Here is a 21662-nt window from a genome sequence, read left to right as displayed (position 1 = left end):
AGCTGTAAATTCAAAGGCAGAAAGAGAAGATCTACCAGCAAAGGGGAAAGGTTTCAGAAAACATTTCTGCAATTAATTAATAGTTATTTCCAGTTTCCCAGTGAGAACACAAACTCACAGCCAGGTAGGGAGGGAGGGAAGAAGGAAGAAAAAGGTAAGAGGAAAGGAAGGAGAAAGGGGAGGGAAGGGGAAAGGGGAGGGGAGAGGAGAGATAATTTCTTCTCCTTCCACGTTATTTCAAGTTCTCAGACCCATTTTGATTTTGGCTGGGTGAATCCTGAGCAGGTGGACATGTGTCATGTCATTCATGCTGATGTGAGTGATGCTTCCTGGGGGAAATCAGCTGATTTCCAAAGTTCACTGCCTGCCCCATGCCTGATCTGCACAGGAGAAAATCTCTTCCATGAAGGGATTTTGCTCCATCTGATCCCCTCTGCCCAGGCTGTTCCATGTGGGTGCTGCCAGGCTGAGGCATCACAGGCAGATGCAGCTCTCAGCTCTCCCTGCTCCAAACACAGCTCTGGGCTCCTTTGCAAACTGCCTCTGCCATGGGGTTTGCTCCAGGAGAAGTCAAGGAAAGGCTCATGGTGGGATGGAGATTATCACAAAGGGAAGGAAAGGATAAATATTCCCGTAAGAGCCTTTGGGATGTGCTGGGCTGAACTGGGATGGGGACATTCATTCCCTGCAGTGCAAATGCACAGCGACTTCCAACACAAAGCAAACAGTGTCAGGTGGGGTCTGAAAGCACCACTTGGGCAAACTTCACTGTCATTCTTCTCTCCAGGGACTTCTGCAATCCAACTCTGAAGCTGACAAGCCCAAAAGCTGTGTCTATCTGCTCTGGAACAAAAGGATACTCCTAGGGGCGAGGCACATTCCCAGCAAACACTCCCAACACGGCACAGAGGCACCACTGGAGCTCGTGTGTGGGGCTGACAAGGGCTGCCAGGAGGATGCAGCCCCAGGTGGGGTGGCAGTGGCAGTGACAGCAGCAAATTCCCACGGTCTGATGGCACAACAGAGAGACAAAGGCCAGCAATGCCCACGGGAGGTGCAAGTTTAATTCTGCTCCCTGCGCTGCCCCATCCCGGCAGAAAATCTCCAGGGGGGACAGAAACTCTCAGGATGTACAAAATGCAGCATCTGTCACCCTGATCCTGCTTGAACTCAGCGTGTGGGGCCAACCCCCCCACAGGTAAACCCTGCCCTGCCCTGGATCAGTCCCAGACACTGCCCCAGGTCTCACCTCCAGCCTCTCCCCCCGGGGCTGCCACCACATTCCTGACAAGGAGCCAAAGCCCAGCCCTGCTGGCAGGAGCACAGGCCCATCGCTCCATCCAGTTCCTCCCATTGCTCCAAACCCTCCCACACCTCCCCCAGGCCTGTGCCCGAGGCTGTCACCCAGCCCTGCAGCATCCAGACCCGAAATTCAGGAAGTTTTAATGCTGGAGTCTGCTGCATTGTGTTATTTTCAGGAAGTAACAAACTCATCACAGTGCAAAGGAAAAAAAAAGTGATTTCAGGAATGTTTTACTCTCACATTCCTCACTTAACCCCTCACAACCCCCCCAGCATGAAACAGACACTCAGGAATTAGTGTTCAGTAGCTGCCATTGGAATTTTAAGGGATATGAACAAAGCCTTGATGTGGGGAATTCCACAAGACGTTTTCCTTCCCCATCTGTGTCAGCATCCAGCACAGTTCCCTGTTCCTGTTTGGTCCCCAGGAGCTGCAAGAGGAATGTCAGTTGTTGGCTTCACCTTCTCAGCATCACCTCGTTAGTCCAGGAGATAATTAATTCGAAGAGAATGAATCTGGTCAGTGGCAGAAGATCATCACAGTGAAACATCATCTTTGCCACAGGATATTCCCGCTCCTGTAACCTGTTCTCTGATCAAGAACTACTTCCCCAACTCAGTAATTCCATCTAAACCACAGCAGCACGGTTTGGAGGGACAGAAGTTTTCAGCCTCGTGTGAGGGAAGACAGAAACATCACTGGGAGAAAATCCTAAATTCAAAATCCTAAACAAAATTCTATTCCTCGCTTCTTTCACTAACGAACCTCTTAAAATCCAGTCTGGATTGTGCAGAAATGTTCTTTGGTCCCACTTGGAAACTGATCTCCCCAAAACATCCACAAAAGGCTTTTATCAGTTATTACAACTGATATCATTAATTACTACAGAAAAGAGAATACAAATAAACTAGAAAAAAATTTGGCTTAAGTTTTCCTCAGAAATGAATTGGGAGCTCACCAGCAAGGCTTCCCAATAGGCAGAGTGTGTGATATAAAATATATATGTGCATATATATATATTATATATAAATAAATATATATATATATATTTATACACACATATATAAAATATATATAATACATACTTATATCACAAAGTATCTACCTCACATATATCTGCCATAAATATATATATATAAAACCACAAATATTTTTATATCACAACCTCTACCTATAAACCCCCATACTCCCCCCCGTTTTTCAGGAATGTAACATTTTTAGGGATCCTAAAATCAAACACATGCAGTGCTCTGCAAAGGAAAATAAACCACGATTTTATCCCATTAATTCCAAGATGTTTTCCTGGATGTGCTGCTGGGTCTTTTCCTGTAAGCTCTTGCTGTTTATCCTTGAAGTGTACTTGGAATTATCAGGATTGTGAAATCCATTTGGAATTTTACTGTCTCTGCAATGGGATGAGTTTTGCCAAAATTATTCCTCCCAGACCGAGCGCATCTCCTCAAGTTCCCTCTGGCTTTCTACATCCTGGAAATGCAAGAGGGAAATAGATAAATGTACAACTCAATTAGAACAAATAAAAAACACTATTTCCCTTCTTTATCTCCAACCCCAAACCAGCTTTTGAGCATATTGTGGAGTCCTGGAATGGTTTGGGTTGTAAAGGACCTTAAAGCTCATCCAGTTCCTGGGCAGGGACTCCGTTCACAAGCCCAGGTTGCTCCAAGTCCGGCCTTGGAGACTTCCAGGGATGGGGCAGCCATGGTTCTCTGGGAAACCTGTGCCTCAGCACCCTCACAGGGAAGGATTTCTTCCTAATACCTGATCCAAGCATAATCTCTTTCAGTCTGAAGCCACTCCCCCTTTTCCTGTCATTCCAGACCCTTGTAAAACTGTCTCTCTCCACCTTTCCTGTCACTGGAAGGCCTCAATTAGGGCATCACGAAGCTTCTTTATTCCAGGCTAAACAATCCCAATCCTCTCAGCCTTTCCTCATGGCAGAGGTGCCCCATCCCTCCCAACCAATTTGTCCCTCCTCTGGATTTGCTCCCTGTCCTCCCTGTGGGTGCAGTGATCCAGCTGGGATCTCAGGGGAGCGGAACAGAGGGGCAGGACCCATTTTTGCTCCCAGCTGAGCGTTACCTCTTTGGTGTTCCCTTGCAGCTCCGAAGCGAGGTCCATCCACAGCACCGCCGCCGAGGCGTTCCCGAGGTCCTTGTAGCACTGGGAAGGGAAAATGGCAATGGGAGAAGGGTTAAATGGAAAAAAACAGGCAGCAAATGGAACTGGGAAACTGCTAAAAAGAGCTCTTCCTGCCTCTTAATCCTCTGCACTGGCATTTCCTGCAGTATCAGCCACAAGGCCTCAGAAGCACCACCACATCTTGGAATACTAAATATTTTTGACTCCCTTTCATTTTGGGCAAGGAGATTGGGTTTTGCTTGGACATTTTAAGGTGTCTCTGTGGTTTTCACTCTTTTCAAAGCTCTACTTGGATTTTCAGTTGCTATTTCCCCTCTTCCTCACACCATTTCCTCCACTAAAACCTCTCTCCTGGGAGCACATGTAGAAACCCAGACTGTTGAAAGTGTAATAAATATTATCTACAGGAGTCTCAGGTCCTAAAGCAGGTATGAAATATTCTCCACGTGACCAGCAGCTGAGGCACAGTGATCCCTCTGGGAACAGGAAGATTTTGGGTGCCCAGAGAGTCTTGGAGGTATTTGGAGACCATGAAATACACCCAAGAAAAGGAAATGGGTGCTAAAACCCCCTCAGCAAGAGGGCTCAAGACTCCCCTGCTGGACAGGAAAAGAAAAATACTTTATTCTTTATTTTTCCCCATGATTCTCTGGCTGTATCACCACAGAAGTTGTGGTGGAGAAGGATTAAACCTCCAGCCCGTGGCTACCAAGTCACTATACCTGCTTTACACAGAAATTAATCTGTTAAAAACCAGGGATGCTCCACTGGGTGACTCAAAGGCAAAACCCCTGAATTCTAAAGCCTCTGCACGAGGTGATTTGGCCTAAGATTTAAAAGATAAAAGTAAGTATTATCATTCTATAAAATCTTGCTCCTGCATGGAGTATTTTCAACCCAGTCAGCACTTCACAGCCAAAGGTGATTTTTAATACAAGTATTTCTTACCCTCTGAACAAACAAGTGAGTGGTTACCTTGGCAATGTAAACTCTTCCTGCTTTGGAAAACCCTGGGCTCAGCTCCTCGACCTACAGAACAGAGGGAGGGTGTGACATTACAACATGCAAGGACACAGTTAATTCTTACATCAGGCTCATTGCAGCTTTTAAAGGAAAAAAAAAACTGATGGCAAGAAGGAGAATCCTAATAAATACGTAAAGCACTATGCCCCTGAAACCTTCAAACAGTTGCCTGGAAAAGTTTGAAATGGAAAAGTTAGCCAGGCTTTAAGTAAAATATTCTGAGGGAGGAGCTCCCAGCTCCCAGCCCCTGGAAGCACAGCCCAGATGTATCCAGTACTGAGCAAGAAGGAATTGCTGTGCAGCCTCAGAAAGGAAAACCAACCCCCCCTAAACCAATTCCCAACACTTTGGGCTGTAATTCTGACATCTTCAACATCCCATTCTTCTGTCTGGCTATCCTGGAACGGAGGTTTCACAGCTTTCCTTTACCCAGGTCCCAGGCTGTAGGGAAGCACCAGTGAGGGATCCAAGCACCCCACTCCCATCCCTGTGAGCTGTGCAGGTCAGTGATGCCCTTGCCTGGCAGATTCCCAGATTTCCTTACCCGCAGGAAGTTCTGGAGCGCGTCCTGCACCGTGGCCGTCGGGGGCGCCTCGAACAGCGCCGACACCGTCCTCTTCTCCAGCCAGCCCAGGTGGGCAACCTGCAGAGAGAAAAGGGCAACCTGGCCACCCATCCAACACCAGCCCAGCAAAAAGGGCCTGCCCGGTCCCTGGGAGCTGCTCCTGCACCCGGGAGGAAGCCAAACCCCTCGGCAGGGTTGGAATATTCCGATGGAGTATCCAAGTCCGGCCACAGAATTCAACCCGATTCGCTTTCCCTTGTACCGAGTCAGCTTTTGCAGTTCCATACATCGGGGATTTGGATGGCCCCAAATCCCAACCTGCCATGCTGCAGCCAAACCAGCCCCCAGCTGTGCCCTCCCTTCTCCAAGTCTAAATTTTCCATAAGAACCTGCTCCCCTCCCCACCCAGAGATCCCTTGGGAGAGGCAGGCTGAAGCCTTCCCACCAAATAATTATGGGATCATTTAGGTTGGAAAAACCCTCCCAGCCCATGGAGGCCAACCTAAATGATCCCCACCTTGTCACCCAGCCCAGAGCACTGAGTGCCACCTCCAGGCACTCCCTGAACACCTCCAGGGATGGGGACTCCACCACCTCCCTTGTTTAATCCTGTATAATTCTAACAATGCAGACTAGATGGAGCACTACCATACTTTCCATCCATGGTTTTATTCCATGACCTCAGCAGCCCCAGGCTCAGCATGAAGGAAGGATTTTCCCCACAGGAAAAAGAGCCAGGAGCTCCCAGCAGTTCAGCTCAGGGCTGCTCTGTAATTCCCACTGTCAATTATCCTAGTTACAATCCCTGCACCGTGGCTCCACTCCCAACAAAGTGCTTTCCAATGGCACAAATGGAACAGAAGCAGTCAGTGCAGACTTTTATTCCCCTTTTTAGGCTCTAAATCTGATTGATGGCATCTGACTCCAAGCTTTTCCCTGTCAGGAAGCATAAAGCAGCTGGCACATGCTTCCAGTGCCTCCAGTTCTGTGTGTGGCAGGGTCAGGGGGACACGTGCAACACGTCACACACCAACACTATGAGCAGAAGCTCCTCAGATGGCCTTGACCACATCCCTGTGTGCTCAGAGGGTGTAAGGAAGGTTGTTTTTACCGAGTAAAGCCCTGGGAACAGGAAAGGAGTTCACAGCTTGGGCTTTTCCTAACCCACCCTTTGCCATTTTACCTCCCATGCCACCAGCAGTGACTAAAAACCCAAAGCTGGAGCTCTGAACCCTTCAGAGGCCTGCCCAGGAGGTGATGATAAACTCTGTTACCTGGTAACACCACCTGCCCAGGAGATAGTAGAGCTGTGGGTCCTGTGGCTTCAGGGCAATGGCTTTATCAATGTGTTCCTGCGGGAAGCACCACCAGCACGCGTCACATCTTTGTCAAAAGCAAATAAAATACCCACAACAGCACGTGGAGAAAGAGCAAAGGAAGAAATCCACAGTTTCAGTGTCACAATCAGTAAAATTACAGCTACAGATCCTGAATTTTCCCAAGAGTGGATTCAGTGAAAGGAAAAGCAGCGTTTCTCCAGCCTCAGGGACAAGAATTACTGGACACACACCTGCATTTTATTCCTGCTCCAGAGCTTTGCCATAACCTCACTGATCTTGCCAAAGGCTGATGGGGAAACAATTACCTGTGGCCTGTTCCATGTACATCCTCTTCCCCTGGAACATCCACAAGACATCATAATAATAGTAATAATAATAGGAATAAAAAAAAAAATGGAATCTGAGACAAATTAAGTCCTCTTTGAGCAGTAACTGCTTCCTGGGAGGGTGCAGGTTGTTCACAGGTATGTACTGCAGAGAACCTGGTGCTGTATCTCATCACCACATAATAATTCCATGTTTCAAGCTCTAAGTCTCATCCTTTGCCTAAATTAATTTCCAAGATTTCTCCTTTTTCTGCAATTATAGTGTGTAAAACTGCAGATCAGTCACTCCCAAAAGGCATGGTTGGAATCAGCCTCCTCACCCCAAACCACCCACTTGTGGCATCTCTGAGATCTACTGCTTCCCTAAGAAGAACTGGAGCCAATTTTCCCTATTTCCTGCTGCAGAAATAAGTGTTTGGTACTCACACAAAGGCCAGCACCTCCTGGCCACTCACCTTGAAAACATATCCAGCCTGGATGCGCTTAGGAATGCTCTCATATTCTGACACCTGCCCACATAGAATGGCAAACCTGCATGGGGAGACATCTGCATGAGCCAGCTGGGATTGAATCCACATTTAATCCACATTTACCTGCTGTCCATGGCTGCAGAAGGAAGATCTATGAGGGTGCAAAGCCAGGCTGGACAAAGCTTGGAGCAGCCTGGGATAGTGGAAGGTGACCCTGCCCATGGCAGGGGTGGAACAGGGTGAGCTTTAAGGTTCCTTCCAACCCAAACCATCCCAGGATTCTATGAATTGCATTAAAGCTTCATACCTTAGTGGGGAAAACAAGGAATACAGCACATCCCTCACAGGGAAAAGACATAAGCAGCAAAATCATAGCTCCCAGGAAGGAATGAGCTCAAAGGATGAGGCAGCCAGAGGGGTTGGGTGTGACACAAACTCACTGCACCGATGGCTAAAAACCAGGAGCAGCACACTTCCACACCTGGAATTGCTTCTCTGAGCACGGAAAACTGTGCCAGAACACAGAGCAGTGCAGAGTGAAGTTACTGCAGCAAGAGGCAGACGAGGAGCAGCTCTAATGAACTACGGGGCACAGCGACCTCCTCACGCAGCAGCCCAGCTGCAGCACACAGGGAAATACTTGGAAAACCTACCTACATCCTGCAGCTGGGAAACAGAATGACACATGTTCAGTGCTGAAAGTGCAAAACCATTTAGTTTTGTCCAGTCAGAGACTGAGTTGTGAGCCTGAGAAACAAGGCCCCAGCAAAAGCAGTTACTGCACGAGCTGTGAAATTCAAGATTAATCCCCTGTGGATTTGCACCCTCCCATCTCACCTCCCTGCAGCACAGTGGCTCAAAACCTCCCTCTCTGCATCACTTCCCAAGAGACAACAGCAGCTCAGAGTGCTCTCAAGTGGGACACAACATGCAGATGGAAGTTTGGCCTCTTATCCTGCTCGGGCAAGAGCTCTGGGAGTGGAGGACATTTCCACCCCTTCTCCAAGTCTGGATCAAGAAGTATCAGGTGGAAGAGATAGACAAATAAATAACATGGCTTATCCTTGCAAAAAATAAAGCTGAAAGGCAGAAAGATGAAAATAAAAAGCCCCTTTCCTACACCCACACCCAGTGCTGCCACAGATACCGGCATCGATTTCCCAAAGCATCCTTTGGGATGATTAACCATAGCAGACGTGCAGGAATCTGTCAGGAGACCTTTAAATCTCCAATTACACTTTCCTCAGAGTCACAAAATCCCACAAATCCCCTCACACCTCGCTGCTCCATTTCCAGTGTGTAAGTTACAGCACAAAGTTGCATGAACAATTTAGCATTTTGCCTTAAATCTCTTCCTTTAATTTGTTAGCTTTCTTGTGGAAAAGCCCTAGATCAGCTCTTATTTTTCATGGTAATGTCAAGAATTACCAGATCAGTGAGTTATGGGACAAAAATCTTATCCTGCCAGCTGGAAAGAAATCTTTTCCTGCTGCTGGGACTCCACTGCACCATTCTGTTGTGTTCAGATGATGGAGTGTTTTTTAGGATCTTCTCCATTTTGTTTCCTAACATACACCAGCCTGGACTAAACATCCCTAACCACAGCATGACAGGGGTTGAGAAATACAAGCCAATAAAAAACTTATTTTCTAAGATCATGAGATAAAATACTCCTAGACAATAAATCATGCAGTTGTCTCATGTCAGATATAAATTCCAGGGTTTTTTTAACAGCCTGGTGAAATGTTGATGAAAAAGCCATAAAAGCAGCAGTAAATTAAATTGCAGTCCTACTTTGGTGCCATGAAATAAACTAAAAAATACATAGGGGAAGAGACACCTGATCTGCTTTTTCATTGTATTCCCAGGAAAGATGATTCTTCCCAACCCAGCTTTGCAGATCCCAGTTCAGGGCCACTGGACTGCTGGGGATTTTCACACCCACAACTCTGCACTTCTGGGATTTTAGGCTCTGCTTTCTGCTGTTCTCTCCCCTGCTTGCTCAGCTTGGCAGGATGAAGTCATTCATTCCAGCTCATTCGATGGGATGCCTCAGGATGAGCGTCACCAGAGGCACTGTGGAGGTGCAGGAGGGCTGAGCAGCAGGAGAGATTAAAAATAATGATTACGGGGATTTTCATCCCTTGTAACCAGTGGGTGCCCTATGCATTACTGCTCAGACCCATCCAGACCTTTCCTTAGGATATCCCTTGATTTAATTAGTAGCCAGACTCCTCATTAAGCTGCTGACACACCAATTCCCACAGGAATCTCAGCTCAGGATTTCCCCATTTATCAGAAAATAAACTCTGTGGAAGCAGGAATCCCCAGCTGAGAGAGCCTGATGAGAGAGCTTAAATCCCCAGGCTCAGGACTGTGAAGGGCTTTTTGAGTTCTGCATCCCGACCTCCCTGGAAGCAGGACTCTGCCATGGAATACAGAGCTTCCAGCACCTCCCCTCCACAGTCAGGGTGCTCTGCCAGCCCAAATGCAGCTCTTAGCTCTTTTAGCCACCCCAAAGACAGTCTTCCCAATATTTTGTGAGCATTCCCAGTTTTTCAGCTTCCTGTGCACTGGGCAGATGTATGTGAGTCCCTGCACTTGAGAGAGGGGACAGGGAATTAGTAGGCAGATATTTAGACTGCAACAACCAAAAATTAAAAGTAAGAATTTATTTGGGAATTAGTACTTTGGGAGAGACAGCAAAATTCCCAGTGACTCAACCTGAAATTAATGACCAGCTGATCCTGAAGAGGTTGGGAAAAAAAAGCTTTGGCTTTTCCAAGGGGAAAACACAGACATCCGTATGGGAGAGCTCCTGTCTTCTGGATGTTCACATTTCTGAATTCACCTTCCAGGGCACACAAGTCAGGGGGATGCATTCAGACAGCTCTAATTCCATTATATTTTCCCTCCACTAAATTCTGAACTAACACCTATTCCCAGAGTTGCTCCTGCCCCACATCACACTGACAGCAAATTCCCTGTTTAATCTGCCTGTAGAACAGAAAATGCTCGGCTCATAAATCCAAAATCTAGCTCAGAATTGGCCAGATCTGGGCAGTGAGGCACCAAGAGTTAAATCCTGAAGCCCTGCCAGGTGTTAAATTAAAGCCATTTCTCAGGCATATCTGGAATGCTGTGACTTTTCAAAAATCCTGGATCTGCCCACGGACAGCCAGATGTACCCACGGAACTGAAAAGAGCTGGTGATCAAGATGTTCCACCAAACTGCCAGACTCTCCAGAAGAAAGGGCACATTTTGAAGACTCATCCAACCTAATCCCACTTTCCATTACACATAGGATAACTCCAAGGGGGCTGGAGCTTACTATTCCTTCCACAACAGTGGCTTTCAGCTTCATTTCCAGGGTAAAATGTCCAACTCACCCACAGGGAATGGACTGGGAATTCTAGAAGGCCACAGCTGTTTCTCAATTAATTTCTGAAAGGTCTGTGCAATCACTGATTCTGAAAGGTCTAGGCAATCACAATCCATCCATCCATCCATCCATCCCTCCCTCCCTCCCTAAAAGCAAGAACAGACTTGAGAACTTGCTCTGTCCTACTCAAGAGCTGAAATCAGCTCATGGAGAAATCAGTTTAAATGGACAAAAATTCCACCTGCTCAGGGATCTTAGACAATTAAAGCAGAGAATGACTCTGGTGTCTAAATCCAAGGTAAGAAACAGGTAATTTTAGAGAGCCTCTAAGATCATTCCCTGTAAATCCCTCATTTCCCATACACAGATCTACCCTTAAGGCACCAAATGCCCAACAAAACTCCAACATTTCCCAAGGGAACTTCCCAAAGGGCAGCAGGGACAGAGATCAGTCCCTTTGCACATGGCTGAGCCTGCCTGTGCAGCTCTGACCAAATTCCCTCTCCATTCCACCCGGAGATGGCTCCCTTGGGACCGGCCAGCTTCCAACAGCAATGACTACAAGGAGAGCTTTGTCCCACACTCCACAGCCAGAACAGAGCCATGAAAGGCCTCTCCTTTGAGCTTGGACAGATCTCAAAGCCAGGCCAGACACAGCCCCACACAGTCACTCCTGACAAACCACTTTTCCTTCTGCTGCCAAATCCTTCCAACCATCCAACCCTGAAAGGAGCTGTAGCCAGCACTGATTCCCCAGCAGAAAACCTTCCCTCCCCCCGTTATTTTCTTTCTTTGTTTCTTTAAAATGTCAGTGATGACTGAATGACAAGGCACCGAGGGGAGAAAGCTCTCCTTGCAATGATAACTGCAGGCAAAGTACCTCTTGTCCTCCCTGGCATCTCAAAAAACTGGGAATGATGTGGGCAGCAGGAGGAAAGGATGAGCACAAGAGACAATGAGTAAGCACGAAAAACCAGCACAATTTCATCTGAAGGAGTCCACAAACTTTGAAGAGGCAACTGATGAAACAGAAAATCAGTATGAAATGATGCACACAGAGAAAAAAGGCAGCCCAGGAGACCTGCACCATCAGGCTTCACAGAGCCTTTGTGGAGAGGGAGCAAAATAACTGGGAATATTTCTATTAAAGTGGCCATTTCGGATGCAATGGGAAAGCGAAAGATGATGTTGACTGCTGTGTGTAGAAGAAAGAATGCAAAGGACCATCCCACCAGCACAAAGCCATGCCACTCCCACAGCTTGTGTCCTGCACTGAATTCCTTCACTTTTGTCTGAAAAACTGTAAGGAAGAGGGAAAAGAATATTGGAAAGACAACATGGGTGGTGAGAGATAATAAATTATTCCCCTGTGACAGAAGATAATAAAGGATTAAGGTCTTCAGCAAGGGAATTAGTCACTAGAGAGAAGTATGACAGAATGAAACTGTAATTTAAATAAATGTGAACAACGTTCTCTGATTGCTTCTCCCAAGAGCTGGGGCATCAAACCCCCCCCAAAAACCTCTGCTGTTTTTTCTCCTCAGGGTGAATTCAATTTGCATAAAGAAAGATTGCAATTAAGCCAGCTTGTGACCACTTCAGAGTGGGGAAGGGAATAATTTCCTGTTCTATTCGTGGCAGAAAATAGTAATTTGTGTGCTGATAAAGGGAGTTACATATTCACTCCCAAGAAATCCCACGCCTCCCACATGCTGCTGTGCTGTTTCCTTTCTCCAGCTGCCCTGGAGAACTGGAAGCAAGATGTAGCTGTGCAGGAAGGAGCCTTATCCCTGTTCGGGAAAGTAGTCTGAGGGGCCAAAAATTGTCCCAAGCTTGGAATTTCAAGGCAAAACTGTCAATATTTGGACACTGGAGTAAAAAGAACCTGCCTTTGTAAAAAACAAATGTTAAGATTCACCCTGGCAACTAAACCCCAGTAATTCAAAGATGTTAAGCCAGTAGACAGAGCCCAACCCTTCATCTGCTGGAGATTTTCCTGCTCCCAAATTCTTCCCTCCTATCAAAGTTTTAATTGAGAGCAGTAATTCATTACCAACAAATTAAATACAGTTTAAGATGATAAAGGCATTTATTCAGATGCCAGTATCGAAACTATCTTTCAAGTAAATTTACTCATTTTAAGAGCACAGATCTCGTTTGGTAAAGACACTCAGCAATGTGTGCTAACATAAATAATAAAAAATAATAAAATTATTTATTATTTTATTATTATAAAATAATTATATTTATACTGATCTTAATTATAAAATAATAAAAATAATTAAAAATTATTTTCCCAATAATTTTCATTAAAGAGGGAAAAAAATCCCTTTTATTCTAATATAAGAGTTGTCACTCCTTCAAAGCAACTGCTGACAAACACCATTCACAGAGGAATTCACCAGAGTAAGAGAAAAGCACATTCCCTTATCTCCACAAATATCTGTACCACTCCACAAACTCTCTTTTAGAGTAATTTTTATAAAAGGACATTTAAAAATTCCACACATGAGCTGCAAGCACAGCCTGCTCATCCAGGATGCTGAAGGGAGCAAGGTCCTTCCCCTGCTCTCCTGCCTCCTTCCTGAAATCCTGGGCAGAAATGCTGGCCACAGCTGCTTGGCTGAACTGCAGATCATCTCTTCTTTTAGCATGGAACAAATATATAAAATACCTTAGTTTAAATAAAAAAAGAGCCATGTGCTGCTGTGTCACTTCATTTCCAAGCCAAGGGTCTTGCAGGGTGACGAGAGCAGAGCCAGCAGCGCCAGAAAACGCTTCCAGGGAGACTCTAAAAGCCTTCTCTGATAAGAGTGATGGATCTCCTTCCTCCAGAATTAAGTGGAAAATAGGGAATTTGGCACAGCTCCAAGCTCACACTCAGCCTGGCTGATGGAGTCAAACACATCCCCTCTTGCCTCAAAAGCAGCTCCATTTAGGAGCTTTTCCTCCAGAACTTTTTGAAGAGAAAATAATTAAACTGATGTAAGATATACCCCAAATTTATTCCTACCATCACAACCAAACCTACTGTCCTTCAAGTAACTCCTTACACCAACTAAGCAAAGCTGTTAAAAATGGCTTTTTATGGAAAAACACCACCAGTGTGGCACAGTGTGCAAGTAACAGCAAGTAAGTTTGTGGGGGGTGGGGGTTGTATTCTTTTTTTAACTGCAGCTCAGCTCACAAAAATGTACAGGTCCTTTTCCTACACTTCTTAAAAGCAAGAAGTCATAAGTCACTCACCACTGGTGGCACTCAGCGCTTTGATCCCATTTCTGCCAGGCAAGTTCCAGCTCTTCCTTCCCTGGAATAAAAAAAGGTAGTCAGAGGTAAGAAATTCAGTTGTTTTCTCTCCCAGTTTCTTTCTCTGAGGCTGCCAGAGTAACAGAATGGCATAAAAGTCATATATTTGTTAATTTGATAATGCATTTGGCTTGAAAACATCCCATACATATTTTTATCCTCTGGCAGGTCCAACTTAGAAAACTAAGCACCTGTTGATGGCTAAAAGGACAATATAAAACTTAAAATTCCATGTTTAAGTGGCTCCACTGGTTTACAGAAAAGAATAATTGTATTAGCGATAGTATTAAATAACTTCTGTGCATAATAAAAAAAAATTATTTAGATTAGTATCTTTTGTTGCACATCTTTGCTGTAATAAAGATGATTTTTGTTCTATCCTAACTCACCTAAAACCTTATAGACACCTTTGAGGTGGTAAAGAAGGAGGGAATGAAATTAAAGTAACTCCCCTAAGCAAATTTAAAAATAGGTATTGTTTTTATATCTGCATTTGCTGGCAGCAGAGAAAATCCAGTGTGCCACTGCCTAAGCTTGTTTACTTTATATTTATTTTATGGTTTATTTTAGTATCACAGAGAAATGGATGACAGGCTTGAGAAACAACTTTCCCAGCTCTACATAGGTCTCAGTCTATTTAGACTCCTTCAGAAAGCTCAACTGCTAAACACAAAAATTTTTTGTTTAAAGTGCTGCTTCCCACTCCCCTAAAATCCAGATTCTAAAGAAAACAAATAAATCCACAGCCCTGCTGTCAGGTGGAGAGGTCGTACAGCTGAGTGCCAGCCTTCCTGTGGGCCAGCAGGGAATTCCTTACCCCCGCTGGCGTAGGATCTCCTCTCCTCCGCGTCCTCCGTCAGCTCCCACATGTCGCTGTGCGCCCGTGCCAGGCGCCACAGGAATTCCTGCTGCCCGGCGTACTGCAGGGAACACAAACATCCCACATCAGGGCCCGGCCTGGCCCCGAAAAAGGGAGTCAAGAACAAAGGCTGAACAGGGCACTCACAGCTGAAGTCATGCAGGGATTTTTCTAAGCCTTAAAATGCCCCAATTCCAAAGGAACTGAAGCAGAACTGCAGCGGAGGGAAGTGAGGGCAAGTTTAGAACTCGGTGTGGCCACAGGAGCAGGGCAGGGATTGTCCCCCTGTGCCAGGAACTGCAGGGGCACCTCCAGTGCTGTGCCCAGCTCTGGGCTCCTCAAGTCAGGAAAGGCAGTGAGGGAGGGGATGGGGCATGTCCAGGGAAGGGAAGGGACCTGGGGGGATTCAGCCTGGAGAAAAGGAGGCTCAGGTGGGGGAACCTTCTCCACAACTCCCTGACAGGAGGGGGCAGCCAGAGGGAACCGGGCTCTGCTCCCAGGGAGCAAGGGATAGAACAAGAGGAAATGGCCTCAAGCTGTGTCAGGGCAGGTTCAGATTGGACATCAGGAGGAATTTCTTCCTTAAAATGGTGGTCAGGCAACGGAAGGAGCTGCCCAGGGAGGTGGTGGAGTCCCCATCTTTGGAGGTGTCCAAGGAATGACTGGACACGGCACTCAATGCTCTGGGCTGGATGACAAGGTGGGGATCAGTTCCAGGTTGGACTTTGAGTGAAGAAATCCCTCCTGATATCTAAGCTGACCCTTTCCTGGTGCTGGAAAATACAACAAGGCACCTTTACCGCCAGCTTGTTGTTGAGGAGCAGCTGGAACCCCTCTCTCTTGTCCTGCTCATCCCCGCTGTGCAGCCGGTCAGCCTGCTCCAGGAGCTGCCCCAGCCCCTCCTCCAGCAAGGAATCCAGGACCAGAGGGGTTTCATCCTCAGGGACCAGATCCAGGGAATCCCTGCGCACAGCCCTCACTGTGTCACAGCTCACGTCGTCCTCCCCTTCCTCGCTCTCCTGCTCCGACTCCCGGTCGTAGTCAGACTCGGCGTTGGCCGTGGTGTAACTTTGGGGGAAAAAAACATCACCAAAGCAATTTGAGGAGCTATTCCTCAGAAGAGGAAGAGTATCTTAGCTTACCCCAGAGAAAACTGCACAACCCAAGTGCCTCACACAACCTCATTTCTTGTATCACCCTCAGAAAGCTGAAGGATGAAGGTGGCAACAAAGTTAAGTCCCAAGTCAGTTTTGAGCAACCTGGTCTATGGAAGGTGTCCCTGTCCAGGGCAGGGGGTGGCACTGGGTGAGCTTTAAGGTCCTTTCCCACCCAAACCATTCCAAGATTCTACTTGTCCCCACCTCCTCTGCACACCCTGTCACAGCTCCTCCCTCTCAGCCCTTCTAACCTCAGGATAAGAGAATTAAACAGCTGAAACCAGAGCCAGGACAATGCAGTTAAATGTACAGGTGATAAAAGGGAATTTCAACAATCCCTGCGCAAAAAAAAAACATAACCTCAGGGTTTTAGCCTGTTCCAGGGAATGTCAGGCACAACAGCTGTCCTGGCAACACCTCACACCTCCACCACCCCGAACATTAAATGCTACACAGCCTGTTCCCACTGCCACCTGGAAAGCTGCAGAACAGTGGGAAAACCACCAGGATTATATCCTGCCAGCAAGGAATCCAGCAAGGGTTCACCACATGTGCAAAAACCCAGGGAATGACCAGCAGCTAAACTAGTCAGTCAAACCAGGACATGAGGGATTATGGAGGTTTATGACATGAGATTATGGAGGTGCTGGTGGGACTCCCTGACTTTGGAGGTCTCTCCCAGCCTCAGTGTTCCTGTAAAGCTCCTGAAAATGGTGAAAATTAAGCTACTAAAGCTGGGAATTAAAATTTGAAATTTAAACCAGCGTTACACAGTGGTACCACAGCAGGAGGGAGTCTACTTACAGAGCTGATTCCCTTTCAAACAAGACTATCTGTGCCCCTCAGTTTTACCTGAAAACCCTTAACTAGAGAACAGGCACAAATCAGCCAGTCATGTCAAAATGTGCACTTGACCACGGGGATTTTGTTGATTTAAGTCAGGAACTGCCCAAGAGAACTTCAGCAGTTCTGCTGGAACTGAACTCCCTGCACTCTGGGGGCACTGGGTACTTCCAGCTGTGCTTCCCTCTCTCCTGGCTGATTGCTCCTCCCAGGGACAGCTCTGTGGCCCTGTCTTTGTCTGGTGACACAGATATGTGACCACAGCCCCTATCTGACAGAGGCAGTGACAGGGCTTTACCCATACACAGATAACAAGACACAGCTGGCTATCAAAACTTCCTGAGAACCATCCCTAATTCTCATGAATTCTCCTCTCTGGTCCCTCACCACAGCCTCCAACCCTCACCCAGACATTCAAAACCCCACCATGTTGTCCTGAAACGTTTTAAGGAAGAAACAAAGCATCAGCCTCAAGCTGCAAAGGCAGGAAAGCAAGGATGCATGCTGGAGATGACACTGAACTAATGGATAACACATCAAAACAAGGGTAGGTGACACTGGCACGGCTCTGTCTCAGATTAAAATCCTCATTTATTTACATTTCTTAACATTAATGGCATCATTAGTTCTCTAGACCTCCTCATTTCCAGTAATTAAACTCCTTTAACTCCCTGATTTCCCCATCCTAACCCCCAACATGTTACTGGCAGCTGCCAAGATTTTGGTCCTTCAGCTCAAAAAACAACTGTGTTTTCTGAGAGAAGCCCCTATAAGATTCTGCCAGTTCAAAAAGACAAGGAAATGCCAAGTTTTCAGGGAGATTAAGGGATTTAGGTGTTATCAGCCTGTTTTCAATGTTTACAATGATGGAAAGCTCTGGAATGCTTTAATATGGTGATCCTGAAGGAAAAGAGAGCCCATGGGAAGAGAAGGTGAAGAAGCCCAAAATCTAAAGCCACACAGGAAAATTAAGCAGCACAAGCCACCTAAAAACTCTTGGGAGATTTTTGGGAATTGTGTCTGAAATTGGAGAAGCTGCTCATGCCCACATGGTTTACAAAATAAAGCTGAAATGGGGGTTCTTTGTTCTGAATTTCACTGAAAGAATTCAGCTGTCAGCAAGGAACACCCAGCTGAAATCCATCTGTTGGCAACAGGCTCATTCTTCCTCCCAGTGCCTGGCCCAAAGCTTCAATAGTTTTTTTCCAAAATTTACATTTCCTACCCTGAAAATGTTACTTTTCAAGCACATTTACATCCCTAGCAGCCAACACTGCACACTACAGGCAGCTGGTCCTGACCTGACTGATAATTTTGTACCTCTGTGTAGGACCAGAGTGAGGCATTACCTGAGATTCCAGTTTTAAATCAGGTGAGAGCTGCTAATCAATCGATCCCCACACTGATCATTACAGCTAATTACAGATGTTAATTAAAAATGTAAGGACTCCACCAACAACCACTGGATTCCAAATAAATTAATGAGGTTTTGCAGTAAAATACACCCCGATCCCCTCAAGAGGTGTCTTTTCTGTAACTCTGAATTCTTGGCCTCTGTCACAACTCACAATTTTCTGTGATCTGAGGACAGCCAGGGCTGGGATGTGTGGACAAAACCCCCTTTTCCAGCAGTTTTACACAAACTATTGTCCCCCTGGTGACTCAGTGCACCTGCTGTTACCCAAATATCCAAGTCCTGCCTTCAGAACCAACTCCACAGTTTCAAAATCTGTTCTGCAGCCTCGTTACTTATTACACCACCGTGAATCACCTCTTCCCTAATTTCCTTCTCGTTCCAACACCCACTTGAGCTGAATGAAGCTCTAAAACCCCAATGAGATCACAGCAGCTCCCTGCTACCTCACCAGCTCCAGTTATTAGAGATAAACATAATTTAGGGCAGTCACAAATCCCTATCCTTTGCCCTGGGAGGACAAATCCCTGCTGAAATGCCACCAGCCCCCAGATCATTTGGCTGCCCAAATTCCCCCTGGAATGCTCCCACTGCTCTAAAATCCCTCTGTAAATGACATTTCATCCCCAGTGCTCTGGGAAAATGTATACAGCAGCACCACCTGGTTTGGGTGGTGCTTCCATACCCCAAAAGCTACAAAAGTGGTCAGATTCAGGCATAAAAGAGCAGCACTTCCTCAGAAAATCAGCAATCATAGGTGCAGGAGAACTTGTTACCTGTCTAGCAAGACTAAACCCACAGCTATATTGGCATTTTTAATGATGTTCTTATACCACACAGAACTCTTCTGTCATGCACAGGGCCAGGAGTTGGACTTGGATGATCCTCCTGGGCCCTTTCCACCTCAGGATATTCTTTGATTTGATCACTTTCATATAATATATATTGTCCACAAATTTGATTTGCAAACTCTCTCGCTCCATTGCCAGGCTGGACTCGCACTTCCTTTCCTTCTGCAAGGTTCTTTAATCAAATTACTTCTTTAAAACCTAATAAATTTATTTTTTCTTCCTTTCTCTAAAAGTCAGGATCGTTTCAGATCTCTCAGTCTGGCCCTGGCAGTAACACACTTACTGTAATAAAAGCAAATTAAAACAGGCTGCAGGGGAAGAAAATTCCCTTCCCTATGTTCTGTACTGCCCAGCTGTGGCACCAAATCCCCTAAAACATCTGTCCCAGTGCTCTGCTTACCCCCCTTCACTCTCTCCATCATCTATGTTGATATTCCCTGAGCTGGCTGTGAAATAAATGGAGCTGGAGCCTGTGGAGTCACTTCTCTCCCTGGGGAAGGGGATCCTCCTCCGGCGAGTCACGCGCTGGGTTTCTTCCAGGTGGGTCCTGGAGGAAAAAGGAGAGAAATAAATCTTTGGTAGTGAGACATCTGCTATTCCCCTTCTCCTCTCCAGCAGACTTCACCCAATTCCCTTTATATCCAAAGAACTCACAAGGTGGTGTATGCTGTTTGTACAAACTCAAATGGAGCTAATGTTGTGTTCTGCAGCTAAAGCAAATCCTCCTCCATGGACAACCCATGGACAATGCAAACAGAATCCACAGATGTGATGTTCATCCAGCCTCTGCATCAGGAGCTGGAGTGACAGAATGGGTTCAGAGTGGAAGAGGGGAAATTTAGGTTGGATACAGGGAATGAATCTTTCCCTGTGAGGGTGGTGCAGCACTGGAATGGATTTCCCATAGAAGCTGTGGCTGCCTCATCCCTTGGAATTGTTCCAGGCCATGTTGGATGGGGCTTGGAGCAACCTGGGATAGTGGAAGGTGTCCCTGCCCATGGGTGGGTGAGCTCTGAGGTCCCCCCCAGCCCAGTCATTCCCAGGTCCTGGGATCCTGTGGCTGTTTTCCCATGCCAGGGAGGGACTGCTCCAAGCCCAGGAGAGAGGAGCAGTACCTGACTTCCCCAACGATCTCCACCGCCAGGTGCTGGAGGCTGTTCCGCAGCTCCTCCACCTCCTTCCTCAGCTCTACGATGCTCCTCACCATGCAGTCCAGGCGCTCCAGCAGCTCCAGCTCCCCGTCCCTCTTCAGCAGGGGGCTGGGCATGGCTCCATCGCCCGCATCCGCCGGGAGCAGCGCTCTGGGCATGGTATGGACTGCACCAGAGCACAACGAGGCCGTTAGATCCAAGCGGGAAAGGATTCCAAAGGGGATGGAAATCTGACCAGTTCTGTGTGCAGGGGAGGCTTGATAGGGATACCAAGGTGATCAGAGGGGTGGAGCAGCTCTGCTGAAGGGAAAGGCTGGGAGAATTGGGATTGTTCAGCCTGGAAAAGTGAAGGTGCTGAGGTGACCCAACTGTGCCTTCCAGGGCCTGAAGGAAAATTGGAAAGAGACTCTTTGAAAGGGCCTGGAGGGACAGGACAAAGGGGAGCAACTCCAAACTAGAACATGGGAGATTTGGATGGGATATTGGGAAGGAATCTTTCCCTGTGAGGGAGCTGAGGCCCTGGCACAGGCTGCCCAGAGAAGCTGTGGCTGTGCCATCCCTGGAAGTGTCCAAAGCCAGGCTGGATGGGGTTTGGAGCTACCTGGGATAGTGGAAGGTGTCCTTGTCCAAGGCAGGGGGTAGAACTGGATGAACTTTAAGGTCCCTTCCCACCCAAACTATTCCAGGATTCCATTATTCTATGATCACCGTCAAAAGCACGGTTTCACTTTCTGTTCCCGAAGTTTCGCAAAGACGTGGGTGAAGCCCAGCGAGTTCAGGGTTCTGAATTAGCATTTCTAAAAGCCCAACATCCCAACCTCACTTCCCCCTATCCCGGTCCCACTCCCCCATTCCACCCCATGCCCCGCATTCAATCCCTATCCTCCCCTACCCCAGCCCCATTTCCCCCATTCTTCCTTTTCCAATCCCATTTCCCGCATTACAACGCCACTCCCGCCGTTTCAATCCCATTCTTCCAGCTCTAATCGCGTTTCTCCCTACTCTTCCTACTCCAGCCCCATTCCATTTCCTCCATTCCAGCTCCATGCCTATCCCATTTTCCCCATTCCCTCTATCCCAACCCCAATTCCAACGCCAACTCCAGCCCCATTCCTCTCGATTCCACCCCCGCTGCGCATATTCCAGCCCCGTTCCCCACATCCCGACCCGGCTTCCCCGCCGCCCGATCCCGCTCGTACCGTGGCGCGGCGGCTTCGTCGTCTCCTTGGAGCGGCGGCGCATGGCCCAGAGCAGCCCGAAGCAGAGGCCGGCGCCCGCCGCCAGCCCCCGCGCCACCCCCCCCCGGGGCCGGGCCCGGGCCGCCCCCCCCACCGGCACCGCCATGGCCGCTCCGGGCGCGCGCCACCGCTCGCGGCGCGGCGCGATGACGTCACGGAGAAGCGACAACGGGGCGGGAAGGGGGCGCTGTCTACGGGCGCGTGACGTCACCGGCGCGCGGGGCGGCGAGCGCGCGCCTGGTGCCGCCTGAAGGTGGAGGTGGGAGGGGAGCC

The 21662-nt window shown here is 47.5% G+C and overlaps 1 protein-coding gene across 2 annotated transcripts; it reads right to left on the bottom strand.

Moving 5' to 3' along the window:
• Window positions 1-1517: 1517 nt before the first annotated feature.
• RMDN3 (regulator of microtubule dynamics 3) lies at window positions 1518-21495 on the bottom strand. 2 transcript variants are annotated; one of them, XM_014257931.2, is made up of 12 exons: window positions 21351-21495; window positions 20116-20317; window positions 19401-19547; window positions 15530-15803; window positions 14694-14796; window positions 13817-13877; window positions 7173-7248; window positions 6326-6403; window positions 5031-5129; window positions 4439-4492; window positions 3404-3484; window positions 1518-2788 (listed from the first exon to the last, which is right to left on the bottom strand). In XM_014257931.2, exons 1-12 carry the CDS (start codon window positions 21493-21495, stop codon window positions 2735-2737), a joined length of 1374 nt encoding a protein of 457 aa, XP_014113406.2. In that variant the 3' UTR covers window positions 1518-2734. The 2 variants fall into 2 exon arrangements, with proteins under 2 accessions (XP_014113406.2, XP_087914089.1); XM_088057963.1 differs by having other exon boundaries at window positions 15536-15803.
• Window positions 21496-21662: the final 167 nt, after the last annotated feature.

The sequence above is a fragment of the Pseudopodoces humilis genome, chromosome 7 (assembly GCF_049639895.1).
Source record: "Pseudopodoces humilis isolate 2021_Gansu_Grassland_sample_001 chromosome 7, ASM4963989v1, whole genome shotgun sequence".
NCBI lineage: Eukaryota > Metazoa > Chordata > Aves > Passeriformes > Paridae > Pseudopodoces > Pseudopodoces humilis.
This window is presented reverse-complemented; position numbering and strand designations above follow the sequence as displayed.